This window comes from Mobula birostris, chromosome 8 (genome assembly GCF_030028105.1).
Source record: "Mobula birostris isolate sMobBir1 chromosome 8, sMobBir1.hap1, whole genome shotgun sequence".
In the NCBI taxonomy this organism is placed as follows: domain Eukaryota; kingdom Metazoa; phylum Chordata; class Chondrichthyes; order Myliobatiformes; family Myliobatidae; genus Mobula; species Mobula birostris.
The window spans coordinates 157,901,182-157,919,207 of record NC_092377.1 but is presented as its reverse complement, the minus strand read 5'-3'; the positions used below and the strand labels follow the sequence as shown (position 1 = coordinate 157,919,207).

At 42.7% G+C, this 18,026-nt stretch overlaps 1 protein-coding gene across 1 annotated transcript; it reads left to right on the top strand.

Moving 5' to 3' along the window:
- The first annotated feature begins 1,990 nt into the window (after positions 1–1,990).
- On the top strand, positions 1,991–14,232 carry nudt18 (nudix (nucleoside diphosphate linked moiety X)-type motif 18). The gene is made up of 5 exons (XM_072266595.1): positions 1,991–2,099; positions 4,916–5,030; positions 8,660–8,811; positions 11,103–11,316; positions 12,823–14,232. The coding sequence occupies exons 3-5, from the start codon at positions 8,662–8,664 to the stop codon at positions 13,422–13,424; spliced, it is 966 nt and encodes a 321-aa protein (XP_072122696.1). The 5' UTR covers positions 1,991–2,099; positions 4,916–5,030; positions 8,660–8,661; the 3' UTR covers positions 13,425–14,232.
- Positions 14,233–18,026: the final 3,794 nt, after the last annotated feature.

The following is an 18,026-nucleotide window of genomic DNA, read 5'->3' as shown; positions in this document are numbered from 1 at the left end:
ACTCCATGTGCCATTTTTTCAGCTGGTCCAAGTCCCTCTGCAGGCTCTGAAAACCTTCCTCACTGTCTACTACACCTCCAATCTTTGTATCATCAGCAAAGTTGCTGATCCAATTTACCACATTATCATCCAGATCATTGATATAGATGACAAATAACAATGGACCCAGCACTGATCCCTGTGGCACACCACTAGTCACAGGCCTCCACTCAGAGAAGCAATTTTCTACCACCACTCTCTGGCTTCTTCCATCGAGCCAATGTCCAATCCAATTTACCATCTCCTCATGTATACCTAGCGACTGAATTTTCCTAACTAACCTCCCATGCGGGACCTTGTCAAAGGCCTTACTGAAGTCCATGTAGACAATATCCACTGCCTTCCCTTCATCCACTTTCTTGGTAACCTCCTCGAAAAACTCCAACAGATTGGTCAAACATGACCTACCACGCACAAAGCCATCCTGACTCTCCTAATAAGCCCCTGTCTATCCAAATGCTTGTAGATTCTGTCTCTTAGTACTCCCTCTAATAACTTACCTACTACTGACGTTAAACTCACTGGCCTATAATTTCCTGGATTACTTTTCGATCCTTTTTTAAACAACGGAACAACATGAGCCACTCTCCAATCCTCCGGCACTTCACCCGTAGACAGCGACATTTTAAATATTTCTGCCAGGGCCCCCGCAATTTCAACACTAGTCTCCTTCAAGGTCCGAGGGAACACCCTGTCAGGTCCCGGGGATTTATCCACTTTAATATTCCTCAAGACAGCAAGCACCTCCTCCTTTTCAATCTGTACAGTTGCCATGGTCTCACTACTTGATTCCCTCAATTCCATAGATTTCATGCCAGCTTCCTTAGTAAATACAGACGCAAAAAACCTATTTAAGATCTCCCCCATTTCCTTTGGTTCCGCACAAAGCCGACTACTCTGATCTTCAAGAGGACCAATTTTATCCCTTACAATCCTTTTGCTCTTAATATACTTGTAAAAGCTCTTTGGATTATCCTTCACTTTGACTGCCAAGGCAACCTCATGTCTTCTTTCTGCCCTCCTGATTTCTTTCTTAAGTATATTCTTGCACTTCTTATACTCCTCAAGCACCTGATTTACCCCCTGTTTCCTATACATTTCATACAACTCCCTCTTCTTCTTTATCAGAGTTGCAATATCCCTTGAGAACCAAGGTTCCTTATTCCTATTCAATTTGCCTTTAATCCTGACAGGAACATACAAACTCTGCACTCTCAAAATTTCCCCTTTGAAGGCTTCCCACCTACCAATCACATCTTTGCCCGAGAACAACCTGTCCCAATCCACGCTTTTTAGATCCTTTCTCATTTCTTCAAATTTGGCCTTCTTCCAGTTCAGAACCTCAACCCTAGGACCAGATCTATCCTTGTCCATGTTCAAATTGAAACTAATGGCGTTATGATCACTGGAACCAAAGTGCTCCCCTACACAGGCTTCCGTCACTTGCCCTAATTCGTTTCCTAACAGGAGATCCAATATTGCATCCCCTCTAGTTGGTCCCTCCATATACTGATTTAGAAAACTTTCCTGAACACATTTTACAAACTCTAAACCATCTAGACCCCTAACAGTATGGGAGTCCCAATCAATGTATGGAAAATTAAAATCCCCTACCACCACAACTTTATGTTTCCTGCAGTTGTCTGCTATCTCTCTGCAGATTTGCTCTTCCAAGTCTCGTTGACTATTGGGTGGTCTGTAATACAATCCCACTAATGTGGCCATACCTTTCCTGTTTCTCAGCTCCACCCATAAGGACTCAGTAGACAAGCCCTCTAATCTGTCCTGCTAGCTAGCCATATATTTTCAACATTTACGCCTAGGGAAGATCGATTGCTGGACGCACCACCCGCCCCCGAAGAGAATGACTCAATAGGAGGCGGTAATCTGGTTTTGATTGACATTTGAATTAGCCAGTGACGACTTGCGCTCCGTTTAGGTCACAGACGCGGAAGACGTCATGACGTTATGGCGGCTCCGGGAAGCGGGCGGTGGCTTTTTCTGTTCCCGTGTCCCTTGACAGCAGGGTCTGGGCTGTACCGGAGCTTTGCTGGGAAATGGTGAGGAAAGGGAGAGAGGTGGAGGATGGGATGGTGAGGAAAGAGAGAGAGGTGGAGGATGGGATGGTGAGGAAAGAGAGAGAGGTGGAGGTTGGGATGGAGAGGGAAGAGGGATGAAGGTGGAGGTTGGGATGGAGAGGGAAGAGGGATGAAGGTGGAGGTTGGGATGGAGAGGGAAGAGGGATGAAGGTGGAGGATGGGATAGGAAGGGTAAGGGAGATGGAGGATGGGGTGAAGGTGGAGAACGGTGTGTGAAGGAGTGGGGATGGAGGAATGTGGGGGTGGAGAGTGGAGTGTAAGAGCGAAGGGGTGGGGTTGGAGGAGAGAAGGGCTGTGTGTCAATAAATACATAAGTAAATCGCACACCTATCTTGGTAGATAAGCGAGAGTTTTTGAGGTCATAAAGAGAGCTATTACCCTGTATGAGGATTACATTGCCTCAAAAGGCTGCTGTAAGATGCTTTATATTGTCAAGTGTACTGGGGCATAGCGAAAAGCTTTGTTTTGAGTGCACTCCATACAGATCAGTTCATTACAGTCATAGTGCAGTGGAAAACAGTTACAGAATGCAGAGTAAAGTATTACGGTTAGAGAGAAGTTACAGTCAGGCAATAAATTGCAAAGCCATGATGATGCAGATTGTGAGGTCAAGAGTCCATCTTAAACTGGAGGCAGTTCAAAGTCTCATAAGAGCAGGATAGAAGTCTTTGAGCCTGTTCGTATGTACTGTTGTATATGAAAGATCTAGTTAGTGTGGACATGGAAAGGATGCTTTCTGTAATGGGGGAGTCTAGGACTGAAGAGCACAGCCTCGGAACAGAAGGACGTTCATTTAAAACAAGGATGGGGGAAAATTTCTTTAGCCAAAGGGTGGTGAATCTGTGGAATTCATTGTGACATGTCTTTGGAGGCCAAGTCATTGGGTATATTTAAAGCGAAGATTGATAGGTACTTAATGGGCACGTGGCCAAGTGGTTAAGGCATTGGACTAGCTACCTGAAGGTTGTGAGTTCCAGCCCCAGCTGAGAGAACATATTGTGTCCTTGAGCAAGGCACTTAACCACACATTGCTCTGCGACGACACTGGTGCCAAGCTGTATGGGTCCTAATGCCCTTCCCTTGGACAACATTGGTGTCGTGGAGAGGAGAGACTTGCAGCATGGGCAACTGCTGGTCTTCCATACAACCTTGCCCAGGCCTGTGCCCTAGAGAGTGAAGACTTTCCAGGCGCAGATCCATGGTCTCACAAGACTAATGGATAGGTACTTAATTGATAAGGGCATCAAAGATTTCCAGGAGAAGGCAGGAGAATGGGCTTGAGAAGGAAAATAAATCAGCCAAGAGTGAATGTTGGAATAGCCATGACAGGCTGAAAGACCTAACTCTACTCCTATTTCTTATGGGACGACTGAGATTAAGACAGAGAACAAACTGAACTGACTTTCCTACAAGGATAGGAAAGGTTTAGGGGGATATGGTTCAATTAGAGGTAAATGGGATTGGAGGCCAAGTCATTGGCTATATTTAAAGCAGAGGTCAGCAGGTTCTTGATTAGTGAGGGCGTCAAAGGTTATGTGGAGAAGGCAGGAGAATGATGTTGAAGGGGATATTAAATCACCCATGATGGAATGGTGAAGCAGACTGAATGGTCTTTCATTATCTCCTGCTCAATGGGAGGAGGCAGATGAGCAAATGTCTAGAGTGGGTGTGGTCTGTTTTTTTGATGGCTGCCTTACGAAGACAGCAGAAAGTACAGATAGAATGCATGGAGAGGAAGCTGGTTTCCATGATGTGCTGAACTGTGTCCACAACTCTGCTGTTTCTTGCAGTTTTGGGCAGAGCCCTACCAAGCCATGATGTAATTGGATGAGATGCTTTCTATGCAGTTTTGAGTCGGTTCATATTGGTGGTAGTATGGTTCCTATGGGCTCACTTTCAAGACCTCTACAACTCATGATCTCAATATATTTGTTTAAATTTTTCTTTTGTGTTTGTAGTTTGTCTTTTGCACATTGATTGTCAGTCTTTGTGTCTCATTTTCACTGATTCTATTGTATTTCTTTGTTCTACTGTGAATGTCCCCTAGAATCTAAGGGTAGCATATGTAGTTATAAAGAAGGCAAGACAGCGGCTATACTTTATTAGGAGTTTGAAGAGATTGGCATGTCAACAAATACACTCAAAAACTTCTATAGTTGTACCATGGAGAGCATTCTGACAGGCTGCATCACTGTCTGGTATGGAGGGGCTACTGCCCAGCACTGAAAGAAGCTGCAGAAGATTGTAAATTTAGTCGGCTCCATCATGTGTACTAGCCTACAAAGTACCCAGGACACCTTTAGGGAGCGGTGTCTCAGAAAGGCAGCATCTGTTATTAAGGACCTCCAGCACCCAGGGCATGCCCTTTTCTCACTGTTACCATCAGATAGGAGATACAGAAGCCTGAAGGCACACACTCAGCGATTCAGGAACAGCTTCTTCCCCTCTGCTCTCCGATTCCTAAATGGACATTGAAGCTTTGGACACTACTTCACTTTTTAATATACAGTATTTCTGTTTTTGCACATTCTTTTAAATCTATTCAATATATGTAAATGATTTACTTGTTTGTTTGTTTTATTTTATTTATTTTTTCTCTCTCTCTGCTAGATTGTGTATTGCATTGAACTGCTGCTGCTAAGTTAACAAGTTTCACGTCACATGCCGGTGATAATAAACCTGATTCTGATTCTTCTGGTGACATACCTGTTTATGTACCTTGATAATAAATTTGAACTTTGAACTTCATTTTAATCCAGTTTTCTTTTCTTTTACAGACACTGGTTCATGTTGGCTAATGGTCTGGAGCTAGGATCCTGAGGATATTTCCCTCCCTGCAATCAAGACATTCAGTCCAGTTATAGGGCCAAACTGATGTCCAACTGAGATCAGGTAATTCACAACTTGCTTTAAGACTTGTTTTGCAGATTAGAGCTTGCTGTTTTTTTGAGACCCTGCCTCTTAGCAGCAGAAGTGAGGAGTCTGCAGAGTTTTAAAATTTGCAGGTATAAAAGGAAGTCAGGCTCCGGCTGAGTACTCGTCTTTAAAATGAGCATGAATTGAATGTCTTAAAACATATGAAGATAAATCTCCAGGGCCGGATCAGGTTTAGCCGAGGACTCTGTGGGAAGCTAGAGCAGTAATTGCAGGAGCCCTGGCTGAGATGTATGCATCAACATTAGAGAAGGGCCAGAAGATTGGAGGGTAACTAACATTGTGCCTTTATTTAAGAAGGGCCACAAAGAAAACCAGGGGACTATTGACAAGTAAGTTATCGGAGAGGGTTCTGAGGGATAAGGTGTACAACCATTTGGAAAGGACAAGAAGATCAATTAGGGTAAGGTGGTAGATGTGGTCTCTGTGGACTTCAGGAGTTCTGTGGTAAGAGTCCACATGATACATGGGGTGCTATGAAAAGTTAAATCACATGGGAAAAGAGGAGATACAATACAAAATTTGACGGTAGGAAGCAGAGGGTAATGGCGGAAGGTTGTTTTTTAGCCTGGAAGCCTGTGATAATGATGTTCTCCAAGGCTCAGCTGCTAGATCCTTTGCAATAATTTGCATGAGAATTACAAGGAATTATCTAATCAGATCAAGTTTAATTATCATTCAGAGCATACATGGATACAGTCAAATGAGACAGCGTTCCTCTGGGGCCAAGATGCATAATATACATTTAAAATAGTGAGAGAGAGCAAAAAGACACACATCGTTATGCAAGAAAACACATGTATAGTCCAAGCTCGTGAGCGACATGCAAATTGATGGTATAGCTCCTGGCAATCCAGCCTGTCGTTCCACTGGTCGAATAGCAGAGGGCAGCACTGACAGGAGAGGCCAGCTCCCAACCAAGCATGGATCGACGCTACACCCCCTCAAGCATCATCTCACCTGGACTCCAGCAGCAGGCAAGCCAGCTTGTGGCCTAGTCCTTGCTATGACCGACACACATCAAAGTTGCTGGAGAACGCAGACCGCCTGTTTCGCCACCATACAAAGGAAACAGGCCTGTGGTATTTGCATTATCAATGTCCAACAAGTCTTGAGATCACAAGAGAAACATCCAAAACAGTCGCTCACGGTTACAGTCCGCCAGCTTCACCTTCTCCCGGCCCATTTGCCAGCTCCTTCACCCTAGCCAGCAGCTCCAAACAATGAACAGATGACTGATGCGGTAGACCTGCTGTGCCCATTGTTCTTAGAGTCCAGTATAGTCTTACAATCATAGAAAGGCATTTTAAAAAGAAAATGGCCCCCGAGAGGCCACTGTGGTCAAATGCACCACCATCTTACCGGTAATCCTATCAATAAAATTAGTAGATTTGCTGAACACTAAAATAGGTGGCATTGACGGTGAAGGTGGTTATAGGATTTACAGAGGGATTTTTAACAGCTTGGGTAACTGAGCCAAAGAATGGCAAATGGAGTTTAATTCTGATAATGTGAGGTATTGCATTTTGGAAAGACGGATTTTCACAGTGAATGGTAGGACCCTGGAGAGAGGTGCAGAGCAGAGTTACCTACTAGTGCAAGTACGTGGTTCCTTGAAAGTGGCGTTGCATGTAAACAGGGTGGCGAAGGAGGTTTTTGGTACACTGGCCTTTAGTCAGGGCACTGAGTACTGAAGTTGGAATGTTATGTTGCAGTTGTACAGGGTGTTGGTAAGCTGCATTTAGAATATTATTCAGTTTTGGTCACCCTGTTATAGGAAAGATGCCATTACAATGAAAATGGAGCAGGGGAGATTTACAAGGATGTTAACCAGGGCTCAAGGGACTGAGTTTTGGAGAGAGGTTGAGTAGGTGTGGATGTTTTGTCATTGGAGTGCAGGAGTGAGAAGTAAAGTTATAGGAGTGCATAAAATCATCAGGACTAGTGGGCCAAGGTTTATTTTATTCATTGATTATGAGGACACGCAGTCCTCTTTTATTGTCATTTAGTAATGCATGCATTAAGAAATGATAAAATGTTTTTCCAGAATGATATCACGAAAACACATGACAAACTGACTTAAAAACTAACACAAACCACATAATTATAACTTATGGTTACAACAGTGCAAAGCAATACTGTAATTTGATAAGAACAGACCATGGCACAGTAAAAGTCTCAAAGTCTCTCGAAAGTCCCATCATCTCACGCAGACGGTGAACCTCCAGCGCCGCAAACTTGCCGGTGCAGCATACTGGAAGCATCCGACCACAGTTTGACTCCAAGTCCGTCTGAAAAACTCTGAGCCTCCGACCACCTCCCGACACCGAGCACCATCTCTGCCGAGCGCTTCGACCCCGGCCCCGGCAACAGGCAATAGGCAAAGCCGAGGATTTGGGACCTTCCCCTCTGAGATTCTCGATCACACAGTAGCAACGGCAGCGAAGCCGGCATTTCAGAAGTTACTCCAGATGTTCCTCTGCGCTTCTCACGGTTGTCTCCATCAGATCCGGATTGTGCACGGCCCCTAGTTACACATATCGATATACGTTTATGGCGTGAGAACAGAAATTTAAGAACCCCATGAACACTGCTTTTTCTCTTTTTTGCACTACTTATTTAATGTAACTCAATGTATATACTTAACTGTAATTTAGTTTTATTATGTATTGCACTGTACTGCTGCAGCATAACAACAAACTTCATGCCATATGCCAGTGGTACCTGACTGATTCTGAACATGAGCGCCAATTTTTTCATCAAGAGAGCAATCAGTGAATGGTAGAAGCTGCCAAAGGAAATGGTTGAGACAGGTATATTAACAACACTTGAAAGGTACTTGGGTACGTGGATTGGAAGGAGTCAGAGGGATATGGATCAAACCCTGGAAAATGGGACCAGTTGGACCAAAGGGCCTGTTACTGTGCTATGTGACTCCCAACATGTTACCTAACCTTCTTCTGTAGGATTTTTTTGTAATTCAAGGAACTTCCTTCAATTACCAATTAATTTCAAGAACCAATGTTGTCTCTTAAAACAAGATAGTTTATGGTCATCCGTCATTACACGAGTGTAAGGAGAACAAAATGATTGTTACTCCCGATCCGATGCAGCATAAAAATGGAAATAAAACACAATGAATATAAATATAAACACAATGTACAAGTAACTGTTCTATACATAGACTGTTTTATGTACATAAAGTGATGCTAGGTGATGTGTATGTATGTAGTGATGGTGGGGTGGGTATACTTAAGCACCTCCATTAGGCTGGTTGGGGTTGATCAGTCCGACAGCTTGGGTGGTTGTGACTGTTTTTGAATAGTAGTTCTGGTGTGGAGGTTGTGTAGCCTCTTCCCCGATGGGAATGGGATAAGCAGGGTGGGTGGGATGCTTCATGACATTGCTAGCCTTTTTCTGCACCGTTCTGTACATATGTCCTTGATGGCGGCTAGGCTGCTGCCAGTGATGCATTGGGTAGTTTCAACTACCCATTGCAATGCAGTAACTGCTATATATATTTAACGTGCCTACTTTTTGTTTCCTTGATTTTTTTTAAATTTTGAAATGCATTTTTTTTTATTAAGAGATGGATCTGATTGAAAATCAGCTGGAGCTCCTTTTGAAAGGAGAAGGCATGGAGGTACAGAACTATGACTCCCCACTGGATGAAGTGGTACCTGTAATCGTGCGGAAAACTGTCTGTTACATCGTTGCTGCAATAATACTAAATGAGCAGGTAAGCCAGCTACATCATCTACTCCCGGGAGCCAAATGTGTTGGAATTGGCTAGTGAGGAAACTAGTCCAGGACTATGACCCTTGCTGTGCAATTAGACGATATAGGGCAGGGGTGCCCAACCTGGAAACCATGGACCCTTCAGTTAATGATAGGGGTGCATGGAATAAAAAAGGTTGGGAACCCCTGAAATAAGGAGATTAGTGCCACTTTGCTCTTCCTGCTGGTAGATCTTTTGACACAATATCCTTTTAGAAACTTTCTCAAGATTTTCAGCTCACTTCCTTAACCTGCTTCTGTCTCCCTGTTATTGAGAGATTTTGTTTTTACATTCAAGGTGTAAGTTTAGTAAAGGGATGGGCAATAGAAGAACATTTAAAAACATTTGGTTCTGCACTCCTTTATTAGGGGAAGTCCTCATTGGGGGATGGGAGGTGGAGAGAGTCAATAACTTTCAATTCCTTAGTGTTATCATATCAGGAGATCTGCCCTGGGGCCAGTACACAAGAAAGGCAAGGCAGTACCTTTACTTTCTAGGAAGTTTGCGCAGATTTGGCATGTCATCTACAACTTTGACAAATTTCTTTGGAGAACATAATAACGGGTTGCATCACAGCCGGTTATGAAAACACCAGTGCCCAGGAACAGTAAAGCTTGTAAAAAGTGGTGGGTATAGCCCAGTCCATCACAGGAAAAGCCCTCCCCACCACTAAGTATATCTACAAGGAGTACTGCCACAAGAAAACAGCATCCATCATCAAGGACTCCCACCATTCAGGCCCAGCTTTCTTCTCGCTGCCATCGAGAAGGAGGTACAGAAACCTTTAGGTCCCACATCACCAGGATCACGAACAGTTATCACCCCTCAACTATCAGGCTCCTAAACCAGTGTGGCTAACTTCACTCACCTCAACACCGAACTGGCTCCACAGCCTATTGATACTTTCAAGGACGCTACAACTCGTGTTCTTGGTATTATTTGCTTTTTTTTTTAAAACTTATTTATATTTTATTATTATGTTTATGTTATTGCACAGTTTGTCAGTCTTTATGATTCTGTAGTATTTCTTTGTTCTGTGAATGCCAGCAAGAAAATGAATCTCAAGGTAGTATATGGTGACATACACATACCTTGATAATGAATTTACTTTGAACTTTGAAGTGTTAGAAAAACTCAGCAGGTAAAGCAACATCTCTAGAGAACAAAATAGTTAACATATCAGATCAATAACCTTAACCAACTTTGGTCAGTCACGTGCATTACCACATGATTTAAGCAAAGTGCTACAGCAAGGGCAAAACAGACATCATAAATAGGCAATTTTAAGAGTAAAGTGGGGCCAACATTTGGATAAAGGAGCTGGTCCAAACTACTAAAAATCCAATGAATGTGACAAACGGGTTTAGTTATAGTTCTAGTTATTTTTAATTACAAGAATGTAACCAGGATGCTTAATTAATGATATAATGCAGTGCTGCTACTTCACTGACGTGAACATTTCTGCAAGTTAGTTAGCAATTCATGGTGATCTTTAATGTGGTTTCAGTTGCATATGTCTTCTCTCCTGTGGGCAGCAAGGTAGTGTAATGGTTAGTATGGTGCTTTACAATGCCAGCATTCCAGGTTCAATTCCACCACTGTCTGGAAGGACAGTGTTTTCCTGTGACCGCATGGCTTTCCTCTGGATGCTCCGGTTTCCTCCCACATTCCTAATACAGAGGGTTAGAGTTAGTAATTTGTGAGCATGATAACGTTGGTGCCGGAAACATGCTGACACTTGCAGGCGGTCTCCAACACATTCTTCAACCATCCAGTCTGCTCTACCATTTCATCATGGCTGATCCGTTTCCCTGACACCCCCAAACTCCTGCCTTCTCCCTTCTATTGGTCATCTTCTGCCCTCTGTTGGTCGTTGACGCAGATGATGCATTTCATTGGATGTTTCAATATATAGGTGACAAATAAAGCTAAGGATTTTTAACTTTCTTTCTTTAATATGGTTAATGCACTGGTGTTTAGCGATGTTCTTAAGTGTGTGTGCACGCAGGTGAATGTGTATATTCTCTTTGCTTTGTTAAGCTTGCTGAGCTGTGTTTTTCCTGTGATTCAAGTCCGAGATTTGGTGGCTACTCCCAAGATAAGTCTGCCCTGCTGTGTTATATGTTGGATCTGGGCGAGTCGAATCATACATTAATAATGGCAAAGGTGTAATTTTTGTTAAAAATTATACGGACCACCTTTCTCCCAAATGCTAAATTTACAGTCCTTGCGACTTCTGTCCAAACACGCAGAAAGAAGTGGTGATGATGCAGGAGGCAAAACAAGAATGTTATGGCAAGTGGTACCTGCCAGCAGGGAGGATGGAACAGAATGAAACCATCATTGAGGCCGTGAAGAGGGAAGTTCAAGAGGAAACTGGTTTGGAATGTGAGCCCTACACTCTGCTGAGTGTGGAGGAAAGAGGTCCACGATGGATCCGTTTTGTTTTCCTGGCAAGAATTACAGGTGCGCATTTCACCTTTTTGGTGAAGGTGGGAGTGATGGGAATTAAAGTGGCTTTCGCACTGTGATGAGCGAGTACAAAGTAATGACTGCAGTCCTGAATTGTTTATTTTGGAACGTATACACTGGGTATATTTTGACGGGAATTTTTTTTGTAAATTGGTATTTTGTAACATATCAAACACTAATTTTAAGGCATGTTGTTTACATGCTGATTCCTTTTCATGTCATAACCGGTGTCGACAGATTGTGCAATTAAGAATCTGAATTATTCTTTCAAAAATCTAAGTATTATGGATTTGGCTTTTGAGATCTTAGTGTTGTGGACTTTCCTAAATAAAAAATGAGGAACTAATGTCAATGAAATGGTTCATTCAGTGGACAACATTTGTAAAAGTCACCTGTAACTCAATGTACAGGTTGAGCACCCCTTATCTGAAATGCTTGGGGCCAGAAGTGTTTTGGATTTTGGATTTTTTCAGATTTTGAAATCTATTATAAGATAGTTTGGAATTGCTATCATTTCCAACTTTGAATTTATGTGCTGCAAGTAAACAGTTTTTGTCTTACAGTGTTCATCACTCATGCAGTTAACAGTAAAAATTATTACATTGCATAATTATAAAGTGTGCAGGGTAACAAAAGCAGCACAGCAGCATCAGGAGAATTCCTCAGTCAGCTGTTGAACGGCAGCAGGCTCCACCTACAATGCTGTGTTTTGATTAAAAGGTTACAGTACACTGTATTTGCTTTTTTTGGTTTAATGTAAGATATAAAAACAGCATTTCTTCTGGTGTTAGATTTTCAACACCTACCCTTTAAAAATGTAATGCCATTATGTAAGGTATAAAAACAAACAGCATCGTATACTTGTTCTGGTGTTAAATTTTTGTGATCAGCAGATGTTTTAAAAATTTGAATGTTTTCTTAAATTTCTGCAACCAGCCTGCTGAATATTCACAATTACCTTCAATTTTCAGTTGATCATGATAGGTCTTTGCTTGTTTCACGATCAGCATAATGTTAAGCAGCGTACGTTCAGTCCTCTGATACACGATCGAGATCTTCATTATTTGCCTTATTCAGTGTTTTTCTATTTTTCTTTCATTTCTGTTCATTATATTTGTGAGGTCACTTCTCAGAACTGCCTGTGGTGCACAAAGACCTGTACATCGCCTGAGAACCTTCCTAGCATCTTGTGAAATTTTCAATTTGTGATGTCATGTCAAAAAATCTGATTTCAGAAGTTTTCGGATTTTGGAATTTCAGATAAGGGGTATTCAACCTGTAATTTATTTTTTGTGTTATGTTCATGGTTCTAAAGAAACATCAATGTTAGCTTTACAGAGGTAATTTTATCTAAAAATGTATTATTCACAGAGGTTTCATAGCAGTTAATCACTCTCAGATTTTGAATTTACTCCTCTAGTAACTTCAACAAAAATTTTGTATTGGGTGTTATTTTATTTGATGAGTCCAGTGCTGATATTCAGCAATGTTTATTTCTAGGAGGGAACTTGAAGACTACATCAGAGAGTGATGCGGAATCCTTGCAGGCAAGATGGTGGGACAGAGTGTCACCACTTCCCCTGAGAGCCAGAGACATCTTAAATTTGATTTCATTTGCTGTCAAGCACAAAGAGAAAGCTTCTCATCCAGTGACTATGCCTGTTGAGTTGCCCTGCTCAGTTGTGTGTCACCGAGTAGTATCTGCCTTTCTCAACAAAAGCAATGAACTGTGGCTGCTGACCAACAATCAAAGCCATCCCCATTTCCCCGTGACAGTCTGTGGTTCCTCCTCGGCTGATCTATCCTGCAGCGTAGAATTCGCCATCTACAGACTGATCAAGGAGTGCTTGAGGGATTCGCAGGTCAAGGTGAAAACTCATGGTATCTTGGGGTTGCAACACAGCGGTGGAATCACTGGGAAGACAGATGGCATTTGTTTCAATGTGCTGGTCACTGTTGCCCAGGTGGAAACTACATACGGCCAGTTCCCTCCAGATATTAACAATGTGAAGTACTCTTGGCACAAAGTGGACAATGATGATTTAAAAATTCAGTTGTTAGAGAGATTGTCATTTTCTTCTGTTGTGCCATTTTTGAATTAAAGTGACAAGGGAAACATTAAAATAAAAGGAGGTTGAATCTTCTTTAAAAATGTAAACACGAGGAATTCTGCAGATGCTGGAAATTCAAGCAACACACATCAAAGTTGCTGATGTGTGTTGAATCTTTTTTATACTGATTACCTGAGTCTAGGCCTTGTAATGAAAACTTATAATTTTGAGGCATTCTTTTGTTATGTGCTGTGTCGTATAAGCAATCATGGTCTTCCCATGACAATGATTGTTTGCAGATATTTCTATAGAAGTGGATTGTCATTTACAAGACAGGACACCCCAGCCATTATCAATACTCTTCAGCGATTGTCTCCCTGGAGACAGTGGTAGCGCAACCAGGACTTGGGATATGCACCAGCTGCTCATACAACTGTCCTCACCTGCTCTCATGGCTTCATGTCACAAAGGGTGACCTGCAGGCTAGTATATATAAATTGGAATTTTATCACTTGAGCGGCTACTTCCCACTTCACAGTACGAGAGTATTAAGGAAAAATTTTCTATTATGGTTAGGCTTCAACATGTGGGGGGGAATAAAAGACCTGGTAGATAGATTGAAATAAAAAAGACACTTGACCTTGCAAATAACTGAATCTTGAAGACAGTGTAATTTTGCCCCCGTTACTGTTTTGGTCCCTTATTCAGTCTTTCATTTCCTTACTCTAATGCTTGACGAAATTGGACTTGATTTAGCTTTTAAATGGTAGATGCCTGGTGAAAGCTTTTTGTACCACAATGCCACCACCCTTATTATTTTATTAAAGAGATTAATCAAATGTATTTTCCTTCTGTGTTTACTTTATTAATCCATCTTTTTCTAAAAACTGATTAAAAAACAATTTAGAATAAAATATTCGCACTGCAGATTAAATACACAAAATATTTTCTCTCATCATCCACTTCAACTTACAGTATTGCACTAAACACACTCACTACTTTTTTTTTACAGCTGCGTGGACCAACCATTGCTCTCAGCAGGAAATTTTTACATGTTCTGAAAACTGCACAGCACTTTAAATTTTTTTTGTTTTGTAATATGCATACTATGCATATGCAGAATGAAAATCACATACTTTTGGTTTTATTTATTAATTACAGGTTCAATAGTTCAATTTAATATCAGAATATATACAGTATACAATCTGAAATTCTTACTCTTTGCAGACATCCATGAAACAAGACCCCAAAGGATGAATGACAAAAAAAAAGGTTAGAGCCTCGAAGCCACCCCCTCCCATGCTCAAGCAGCAGCAAATGCAACATCCCTCCCCTCCCCAATTGCTCCAGCAACAGCATCAACCCCACCACCCACTATGCAACTAATAGCAAAGTCCCCAGAGACCACGATCTAGAATCCATCAAAAATGCAATACAACAAAGAAAATCTTTCACGTTTTGCAAACGTTTTCTAGCTACAGGGCACAAAGTCTAGGTAGGTGGGAGCACTTCGGCTACTACGCAGCCACACTCTTGCACTGAGAATGTGGAGGTCATGTGGCAGGAGCACAGAATAGACCTGTGAACCCCACAAATTACACACTACCCATCCCACTGGACACTCATTCCCCATCTGTGATAGATCCCCACAGATTGCCTTGGAAGAACTGACTTTGAATTCAGTGGTGTACCTACTTGGGTTGGTTAGTCTGAAATCAACCTTTGGAAATTCACAGGAAAATGGCATTCCCAATGCCACAAACAAGAACCCCCAATGTTAACAGTGAGACGAAATCCTATCTGATGTATTTAGAGAATGCAAACGAGGCAAAGCAATATCTATGGAATTTATTGTAAAATCATCGTCCCACTCCACCAGGTTCAGGAACAGCTATTACCTATCGACCATCAGGCTTTTGAACCAGAGGGGGTAACTTTACTCACCCTGACACTCAACTGATTCCACAGTATGGACTCACTTTTAGGAACTCACAACTTATGTTCTCGATACTTATTGCTTATTTATTTATTATTTTTGTATTTGCAGTTTATTGTTTATTGCACATCGGTTGTTTGTCCATCTTCATTATGTGTGGTTTTTCATTGATTCTATTGTGTTTCTTTGCATTTACTGTGAATGCCTACAAGAAAATGAGTATCAGGTCAGTATATGTACTTTGATATTAAACTTAGTTTGAACTTTATAAAAATATAAATCTTAATGACAATTTCAGACTTGGATGTGTTAGTATAGTAGAACTACCCCACCCATTGAACCACTTACCGAAACAAATAACATCAGCATTTTCCTGTGATGGCAGTTGTATTGCCTTGGCAGTGAAGAACCACAGTTGGTGTTTTGGACTGCTACAGCACAAACAGATCCCTCAACCTGTGTTGTGTTCTTTATACGTACCGTGGGTTACTAAGAACAAACCATATTCTGGAAGAATTAAAACTAGAACTTTTATTTGCAACAGCAACCACGTTTTTAACATTCTAGATCATTGTCATTTCTGCGTATGCTCCGAACTCTGTCCAATCACGTTCTTACACGTGATATCACCACAACCCGTCTAGTCAATTCCGAACCGTTATTCTGCCTAGTTCCAGCAACCTGCACCTGGACCATCGCCCTCCATTCCCCTCCCCTCCATATACTTTACAAACGTCTCTTAAATGTTGCAATCGAACCTGCTTCCACCACTTAGCTGGCAGCTCACTCCAAACTTGCACTACCCTCTGAGTGAAGCAGTTCCCCCTAAATATTTCACCTTTCACCCTTAACTTATAACCCCTGGTTTAAGTCTTGCCCATTCTCTGGAAAAAGGCCGCTTGCATTTACCCCATCTATACCCCACATAATTTTGTGTCAACAACAGCGACGCCACCTTTCCTGATGGGCTGAATGCACCATAGGACCAATTGAATGCAGTGGCATCGAGGAAAACCCCCTTCTCTTGCTGGGGGACAGGGATGCTGTCTGGCCGCAGCTGAGGTGAGGAGAACCCTAGCCTGGATGAACCCACGCAAAGCTGCAGGGCCGGTCAACATACCCAGTCAGGTACTGAGGGACCGTGCGACCCAGCTAACAGGTGATAGCTGCGTCCTCTCGATGATCACAGTCGTATTTACCCCACGGGTCTGATGGCCACTTCCTGCGAAAGGTATCCTATCTTGTCCTGAGAAAAGGGCCAGAACCTCTCCAAATTCCTGCGCTTCATAGTTAGTAGAAATCACATGGTCACGCCCCGTTTGATTCCAGGTCACATACTCAGTGCTTCTGAGCGGTTTTTCAGAACACATCGTTCCCCTAGTTCCCATTGTAGAGCACTTTCACTCTCCTCTTACAGCGATGTCCTCTACACACTAGTCACAACTCTGCGCTCTGTACAGGAAACAAGGAATCACCAAGTCATCGATTTGCAACTTTTACAGATTTCTTGGTATCGATTTGTGGAAGAAGCATCGTTTCAGATGTATGGCAACTGCTCTGCCGCAGACTGCAGTTGTAGGCACGGCTCAGCACATTACGGAAACCAGCCTCCCCTCTATGGACTCTGTCCACATTTCTTGTTGCCTCGGGAAACCTACCGATGTACTGAAAGACCTCATCCACCCCGACATTCTCACTCCTGTAGGCTTCCTAGTCACCATCTGAGATTCAGCCACAAACAGTTGTGTCCTGGGTGAATTTATAGGTAGCGTTTGAGCTGTGCCTAGCCACACAGTCATGCATGTAAAGAAAGTTAGACCAGTGGTCTCAGCATGCACCTTTGAGTTGCACCTGTGTTGATTGCCAACGAAGAGGAGGTGGTATTTCCGTTCCCTGCAGACTGTGGTATCACCGATAAGGAAGTCAAGGATCCATTTGAAGAGGGAGTACAGAGGCCCAGGTTTTGGAGCTTCTTGATTAGTACTGAGCAGATGATGGTGTTGAACGCTGAGTTGGAATCAATAAACGGCAGTCTCCCATAGATATTGCAGTTGTCCAGGTGGCCCATGGCAGTGAGATTGCATCCACTGTAGACTTGCTGCAGCGGTAGGCAAATTGCAGCAAGTCCAGGCCCTTGCTCGGAAGTTATTTCTAGCCGTGACCAATCTCATAAAGATACCGCACAAGAAAGAACCCAGTCACCACCATTTGGCCGGTGTCAGCCCAATGAGAAAATAGTCCCACCCCTTACCACTTTCCAAAAGGTATCTTCACCTGTAGCGACCCGACTCAGACCCGTGCCTAGATTCCCCAGGCACAAAAATTAGGGAGTCAAGTTTGTTTCTTGTGACAATAATCTGAGGAGCATTTATTTTGTCTGGGAAGGTGCCCGGGACAGGTGCAGTCCCTATAGTAATGACATTCAGACCATTTATTGTTTTTGGTGTTCTAGGAATATCAATAACTGTGGCGCTTCTCTTCCTGATGAACTTAACGTATTCTCCGCAAGATTCGAACAGAAGAGGAGCGTTCCGCTCCCTCCGGTTGAACCGGACCTGGTGGCATTGAGATTCATCGTCACCGAGGAGGACATCAGAAGGGCCTTCCTGAAGATAAATCCAAGGAAGGCGACGTGCCCAGATGGCGCCCCAGGACGGGTTCTCCATGCCTGTGCAAGCGAGCTAGCTGGAGTGTTTGCTGACATCTTCAACTGCTCC